Raw genomic sequence first — 7962 nt, forward strand, 5'->3', positions numbered from 1 at the left:
GGTTGTGATTTATAAAGGGATTTATAAAGGGAAACCGGCGTAGGAAGTGCCATACGCACTTTCCTCTCCGGTACGCAATGTTTGGTGAATCGGAAAGTGGCGGAAAATGTATGGACCTATTTTTCCGGATTTCTACTACGTAAGCAACCTTCCCACGTCAATCCTACGCACGGCGTTATACATGAGGCCCCTGAACTTTAAATATAGTGCACATATTTTGAAGCTGTTTGACAGCTTGACTGCAGCTTTATGAGGAATGTAAAGCTGTGTAAGCCCTTCCTGTATGCCTGTACTGACATTAAAATGATAGGTATCTGACCCTCTTACCACTGAAATGGGCTGTTAACCTCATTTCCTGTCCGCAGGTTCCAAAGTACTGCAGAATGATGAGTTCACTAAGGATCTCTTTAGGTTTCTGCAGCTTCTCTGTGAGGGACACAACAATGGTAGGTGGACACGTTCCCATAAATTAAGATTAAGAAGAGCTGCATATTCTTTATCTTATTTTGCTATCTTTTTTCAGATTTTCAGAACTTCCTGAGGACTCAGACAGGAAACACAACAACAGTTAACATTATAATTAGTACTGTAGACTACCTGCTAAGACTCCAGGTATGGTATCATTACAAAAAGAAAATCATATATTCCTTCATGTTCTTTAATGAGCTTAATCCTTATCTCCTTCTTTCAGGAATCCATCAGTGATTTCTACTGGTACTACTCTGGTAAAGATATAATAGATGAGGCGGGTCAGAGGAACTTCTCTCAAGCACTAGCGGTGGCCAAGCAGGTCTTCAACTCTTTAACTGAGTATATACAGGTAATATACCGCAACACACTTCACCACAGCAAGCAATAATTAAAAACCTGAGCTGAAAAGACTGATTTTGATCCTCTCTGTTTCTCCTCTGTGGTTCAGGGTCCATGCATTGGGAACCAGCAGAGTCTGGCTCACAGCAGGCTGTGGGACGCAGTGGTCGGCTTCCTCCATGTTTTTGCCAACATGCAGATGAAGCTATCCCAGGTTTGTACTTTAGTCCGCATAAATCTACTGCTATGTTTTAATACCCTACATTTATATTGTTGAGGCACTTGCACCTTGCAGATAAGTGTACATCCAAGGCCTTTACATTGATATATTGATTTAAATATGAAATAAAACAGTGACAACTTTGATTTGTATAGGCTTATAAAACATAATTCACTGCCGTTTTGCATTAACATTACTTTAACTGATTTTATGTTTTAGTGTATAGATATATAAATAATTTATGGTGGGAGAGAGAGAGGTGCAATGGAAGAAGCTTGCTGGATTTGAATCAGGGTAATGTGCAAGCAGAAATTTAATCTTGGGGTAGTTTTGTAGCCAAGTGTTTAATCCACATCATTAAAAGGGTTTTATGGTGTGCATCTTAATCATTCAGCCCCCAGAAGATTACATGTCTGCCTATACATCAGTGATAATAATCCAATAACATTGGATACATAAACTTTAATGGGGGCACTTTGTACGATTATGTTAAACTTTAGTACATTTTCCTAATAAAGTATTGCCACTTTGACTAAAATATATCTGATTTCTTGATCCACCAATGGTGTGAGTCAATGTCAGCCAGAAAATCCTTTATTTTCTGTTTAACCACTAGAGGTCTCTCCAGGCTCAAGGATAACCTCAGGCTGCTGCATTACAATTACATCTGTCCTTCCACTCAGCTATATGATGTATGACTCCATCTATGATATTTCCTCAATGCCCAATAAGCCAGGAATGGGATAAAATCCAGCCACCTAACCTTATCTCATGGTCATTGAACGGACAGTAGAAGCCAGTGTGAGGGAGAGTGGAAGGGAGGGGTCTGAATTTAGCGCATCAAAGTATGCTTCAGATTTATGGCATGCTGAATACAGACTCCATAGAGACTCTAAATGAGTCAGACTGACCTAGCCATCTGCTCTGAGACAGTAAAATAACATTAACCCTGGTGCTGATGGATGGATGTTACCTAGAAGGCCCTTCTGCGCCCCAGCAGGGCCAATTCTGGTCCCCACGATGTGAGGCAGCCTTGATCTCTCAGGGATTTTATACAGGATGACTGTTCTCTTATAGCGAGGCCATCAGTAGGCTGTGTGATTTAGTGCAGTTTGAGTCACAAGGTTTCCCTCTTTTTGTCTTCTCCTCACAGGACTCCAGTCAGATTGAATTATTGAAGGAGCTACTGGACCTGCAGAAGGACATGATCGTCATGATGCTCTCGCTACTCGAAGGTTTACTTTTTGATGATTCAACATATAAGTTAAATTGGATCTTCTTTTAACCACTTATATTGCCTTGAGATTCAGAATCCTGGCAATGTCAGCAAAATAAAAACGTTCAATAGTTTGCAAGGATATTGTCACTTTTATGACTGTCATCAAACAGATTTATTTGCCTGTAATGTAATCCAATATTTACAAAAGCAGCTTTGCTTAATCTGCATGGAGAGCGTTGTTTGTTAGGGTCTCCGCAGGGTCTTAAAAAGTATTAAAAGTTGATAAATCAATTTAGGGAAAATTAAGGCTATTAAAAAGTATTAAATGGCATTTTCCAAGGTATTACATGTTGTAGCTTGTTTTCAAATCAAATCAGGTTGTATTTATATAGCACATTTTAAAAACGATTTTTGGTCGAGCCAAAGTGCTGTACATGCAAATAGAAGACAATAAACTACAACAGCAAATATAAAAATCAAACACAGGGAAATGTCATGAGTCGTGCTCAGCTCTGACTAGAAGGCCAGGGAGAAGAAGTGAGTCTTTAGTGTTGATTTAAAAAAAAAAACAGGGTCTGGGCCGACCTCACATTGAGGGGCAGAGTGTTCCAGAGCCTAGGGCCAGCTGCTGCGAAGGCTCGGTGCCCTCGGGTTTTGAGCCTGGTCTTGGGCACTATCAGCAGCAGCTGGTCAGCAGACCTTAAAGCTCTGGCTGGGGTGTAGCGATGGAGGAGTTCTGCTATATAAGCCGGAGCCAGCCCATGTAGTGCTTTTAAAAACAAATAAAAGGAGTTTAAAATCAATTCGGAACCGAATTGGAGCCAGTGCAGTGAGGCCAGAATTGGGGTGATATGGTGACGCTTTTTGTGGCCAGTGAAAAGACGCGCAGCTGTGTTCTGCACTAGCTGCAGGCATCTAATTGACGCCTGGTCCATACCCACGTATAGAGCGTTTCAATAATCCAGCCTCATGGTAACAAAGGCCTTAATAACCCATTCCAGTTCTTTAAAAGATAAAAACGACTTGGTCTTGGCCAATAGTCGTATTTAAAAAAAAAAAAAAAAAAAAGAAGCAGGTTTTGACTACGCGCTGCTGACCTGCTTATCAAATTTAAAAGCGCTATTAGGTCACTCCAAGGTTTATGACAGAGGGGAGGATGTTTTCATTGAGAGAGCCCAGAATATCAACTGGAGAGGCTGGGGGTTGGGGTCCAAAAAAGATGACCTCGGTCTTGCTCTTGTTAAGGTTGAGGAAATCTTGGCTCAGCCAGGATTTGATCTCTGTCAAGCAGTCCATCAATAGTTGTAATGAGTTGACATTAGAATTGAGAGGCAGATCTGTTTTCAATAAGTATATAAATTGTCCAAAGAGGTTGTATTCTAAAGTTTGCCTTAATGTAATCATTGCGTAGGTGTGTAGTGTGATTCTGTGTAATTTATGTATGGCATCCCGTTGGATTTGACGTCATCTGAACAGGACATCGCACGCTCACTGCTTGATAGCGGGCGAAGGTCCATTTACGCCGGTTGTTAAACAACATCGTTATGGGGAAATGCAAGTTTGCATCCAAATGGTTGGAAGATAAGGAGGAAGGACCAATCAAGGATCAATACTGTATATAGTAAATGTGAGGTAAAGTGTGTCGCCAATGTAACCGGTTAAAACTCGAAGTGGCGATGAGGTCTTAAAATGTATGGAAAGGGTCTTAAAAAAGGTCTTAAAATGTATTACCTTCAGGATTCCTGCATATACCCTGTTTGTTGATGTGTGAACTAACACACTTTGCTTTGGTCTGTTTTTTTCAATACCTCACAGGTAATGTTGTCAATGGTACCATTGGCAAACAAATGGTGGACACCTTGGTGGAATCTTCAAGCAACGTGGAGATGATCCTCAAGTTTTTCGACATGTTCCTCAAGTTGAAGGACCTGACTACCTCAGACAGCTTCAAGGAGTACGACCCAGAGAGCAAAGGGGTGATCTCAAAGAAAGATTTCCAGAAGTCCATGGAGAACCAGAAGCAGTACTCGCAGTCTGAGATCGAGTTTCTCCTCTCGTGCGCTGAGGCTGATGAGAACGACATGTTCAACTACGAGCAGTTTGTGGAGAGGTTTCATGAACCTGCCAAGGACATTGGCTTTAATGTAGCTGTGTTACTGACGAATCTCTCCGAGCACATGCCTCATGACGCTCGACTCGCCACATTCCTCGACCTGGCTGAGAGCGTCCTCAGTTACTTTGAACCTTACTTGGGTCGTATTGAGATCATGGGGGGAGCTAAGCGCATCGAGAGGGTCTATTTTGAGATCAGTGAGTCAAGCCGTACCCAGTGGGAGAAGCCTCAGGTGAAAGAGTCAAAGAGGCAGTTTATCTTCGATGTCGTCAACGAAGGCGGGGAGAGCGAGAAGATGGAGCTGTTTGTCAAGTTCTGCGAGGACACCATCTTCGAGATGCAGCTAGCTTCTCAGATTTCCGAGCCTGACCCGGTGGAGCGTCTAGAGGAAGATGAGGAGGACAACCAGAGTGTGGTGGAAACCCCCGAGGAGGAAGAGGAGGAGAGTGTGATGTTGGAGTCTTCCTCCGCGTTTACAATTGCCTGCATCTCCATGAAAAAAAGCCTGTGCCACTTCCGCCAGATGCTCACTCTCAAGAGCATGAGGCGGCAGTACAGGAAGTTCAGGAAGATGAGCATCCGGGAGATGGTGCGAGGCTTCTTCTCTTTCTTCTGGATGATCATCACCGGCCTTTTCCACTTTGTCTACAGCCTGGTTTGGGGTTTCTTTCACATCTTGTGGACCACTATGTTTGGGGGTGGCCTGGTGGAAGGGGCCAAAAACATGAAAGTGACTGACATTTTGGGAAACATGCCAGACCCCACCCAGTTTGGGATCCACGGCGATGTGTTAGAGATGGAGAAGATGGAGGCGAGTGAAGCGTCGGCGCTGGCAGAGATGGGTCAGATGTCTCAGGGAGAGGCAGGAGAGGCAGACCTGATGGCTGAGCTGCTGAACATACAGCCCAAGAAGGAGGGGAAGCACGGGGCCGAGCCCGGTTTGGGGGACGTGTCTGAGGTGGTGGTGGGAGATGCTCCATCCATAGCCAGTGCTGTCAGGCAGAAGAAAGCACAGGTCAGTACTGATGATAAATCCTGTTGAATAAGGGTACCTTTATTCTCAATCGTGTCTTAAAGGGACAGTCCCACCCAAAACAAAAGAACAAGAAAATGTCCGTCATAACATTGTTCTCTACGGTTGGTCGGCAGTGTTATTGAAAACGTGTTCCATCATAAAATGGCTTAAAACAAGGTCTGTGGTCTGCGGCGCCATGGAGCAGTTGGGGTTTGGTGCCTTGCCAAAGGGCACCTTGGCTGTGCCCAGGAGGAGACTGACCCCTCCAGCTACAATACGCACTCTGTACTTTTTGGTCCGACCAGGACTTGAACCGGCAGCCCTGTGCTACCCAAGCCAAGTCCATAAGCTCCTGCCGCCCGATTTTACTGATATTTTACAACATTCTTCTTGTGTGCAGTGAGATTAAGTACCTTGGTCATTATATCTCTGATGATCTCACAGATGACAAAGACATCCATAGACAACGCTGCAAACATATTAATGCGGAAATCACAAGTGCTCTGTAGATGTCAAGGTATTACTTTTTAAAGCTTGCTGTACACCATTGTACACGGCTCACCTGTGGAGTAACTACAAGGCTAGAAGCATACAAAAACTAAAAGTTGCATACAATGATGCTATACGGTTGCTGGTGAGGGTACCAAGATGGCACAGTGCCAGCCAGCTGTTTGTTAACTTGGGGGTACCTACCTGTCAAGCCCTTTTTAAGAAATGGAATGTACAAATTCATGGGTCGCCTAGCAGAGTCAGACAATCAGGTTATCTCGATTCGATTTAACCCTGTGAAGAGTTCTACTCGGTTCTCTTCCATGATTTGGAGGTATTGGCGCAACAGCCTCTACAGACAGTGAGCATATATGTGTGGCTAGCTGTCATTGGACTGATTTTATGTTTTTCATCAGTTTTTTTGTTTTTAATCTTATTCATTGTTGTGTATTTTGTCATTTTGTATGTGATATGGACCTTGAGTCTGAAATAAAGATTGAATAAACAATGTACTTTGTTCTAGTTGGCTGCAAAGAAGGTGACTGTTAATGGAGACTACACATCTGATTCAGAGAAAGGAGAGTGAGTGTTTTTAATTTGTCCACCCTCAAAGGAAATGGAATTGATAAATGTTTGATGTGAGTCACATGCAATATGTGTGCATTGCATATATAAGTCCACGCCACTAACAGAGAAATGCTTCTTGCAGTTCAGAGGATGGTGAGAAAAAGGACCATGATAAGTCTAAAGACGAACCCCCTCCGGACCCCCCAGTGCTGAAGAAAGTCCCCAAGAAGAGGATCGATGTGAAGAAAGAACTACCAGAGGCCTTCATGGCCAGCTTCTTCGCTGGCCTGGAAATCTACCAAACCAAGATGCTGGTCAGTCATTCCCTCAAAGTTGTGTTAAAATATTTTAACTATTAGCTTGAGTATGTTAAGGAAGTACAAATCAGCAGGTTGTATATATAAAACGTATACAACAATGATTATTTCCACAGAACTACCTGGCAAGAAACTTTTACAACCTCCGTTTCCTGGCACTTTTTGTTGCCTTTGCTATCAACTTCATTCTGCTCTTCTACAAAGTAAGGTTGCAAATTGAAGTGTCCTTACATATCCTTGTAGGCTATACATATATACTTTGGTAAATACCTATAAACGTTGTTTTTAAGGTGACCGGTGATTACGCAGACGATGAAGATCCTTGGAATGGTCAGGGTAGAACAGGGGAGGAGGAAGACGAGGGGGCCCTGGAGTATTTCGTGCTGCAGGAGAGCACAGGCTACATGGCGCCAACGCTCCGCTGTCTGGCTATCCTGCACACCATCATCTCTTTCCTGTGTGTCGTGGGATACTACTACTTGAAGGTAAAGGGATATCAACTGACCAGAAAATACACTTAACTTTTCATTTGTTTTTACTCTCTCCTTTTTTTACTTTTTTTTTTAAGGTGTAATTTTAACAAATGATTTAGTGTAGCATTTTGCAAATGGGCCAAATAGGAATTTTAAACCCATTTTGCAAGTTAAACAAGTTTTTTTTTCTAATTAAAATATAATATCTCAAAAACAAGTTGTTTTTTTTTTTTAGAAGAAGAAGAACACGTCTATCCTGTGTTAACAGGCATACACACTCACTCATGCCCCCTGTGTCCCTTTAAGCTGTATGGATAAGCAACACTTGTGATATGAAACACATTAAAGGTAGGGTATGTAAGTTTGAGAAACCGGCTCGAGATACACTTTTTGTTATATTCCATGGAATGCTCTTAACATCCCGATAGCAATGAATATCTTAAGTGCTTTGACCAAAAATCCATAAAAAATGTCATCTGTGGAAGCCGTGGTACTGTAAAAAGTATGACCAATCATTTTAGCCGGCCTGGCTAAAATAACTGGATGGCCTACCTGCCTGTCAGCCTTCCATCTGTGCACAAACTTATCTCGTGCCCTCATTGGTCATGTGCGCGTTTGTGTGTGTTGGAGGAGGGGCTCTGTAAGGAAGTGGAAGATTTTTTCCGGTTGTGTATGTTCAAATTCTAGCGCACTCGAGCTGCTTTCTCCAAAATTACCTACCCCACCTTTAAGTATTAGC

General features: G+C 42.8%; 1 protein-coding gene across 1 annotated transcript; it reads left to right on the forward strand.

The window, feature by feature from the left end:
* The first annotated feature begins 249 nt into the window (after positions 1 to 249).
* Positions 250 to 7541, forward strand: LOC104950593 (ryanodine receptor 3-like). The gene is made up of 12 exons (XM_010777126.1): positions 250 to 268; positions 366 to 446; positions 524 to 612; positions 692 to 820; positions 920 to 1024; positions 2184 to 2265; positions 4065 to 5377; positions 6390 to 6448; positions 6576 to 6747; positions 6867 to 6953; positions 7041 to 7235; positions 7530 to 7541. Exons 1-12 carry the CDS (start codon positions 250 to 252, stop codon positions 7539 to 7541), a joined length of 2343 nt encoding a protein of 780 aa, XP_010775428.1.
* Positions 7542 to 7962: the final 421 nt, after the last annotated feature.

Source organism: Notothenia coriiceps, unplaced genomic scaffold, assembly GCF_000735185.1.
Source record: "Notothenia coriiceps isolate Sejong01 unplaced genomic scaffold, NC01 NC01_scaffold00017851, whole genome shotgun sequence".
In the NCBI taxonomy this organism is placed as follows: Eukaryota; Metazoa; Chordata; class Actinopteri; order Perciformes; family Nototheniidae; genus Notothenia; species Notothenia coriiceps.

What these genes read in the sequence shown, in the direction of transcription:
- LOC104950593 (XM_010777126.1), top strand. An exon ending in TCTGATTCAGAGAAAGGAGA is followed by an intron (nt 6,449 to 6,575) that starts GTGAGTGTTTTT and finishes TGCTTCTTGCAG; the next exon opens with TTCAGAGGATGGTGAGAAAA. An exon ending in TCATTCTGCTCTTCTACAAA is followed by an intron (nt 6,954 to 7,040) that starts GTAAGGTTGCAA and finishes GTTGTTTTTAAG; the next exon opens with GTGACCGGTGATTACGCAGA.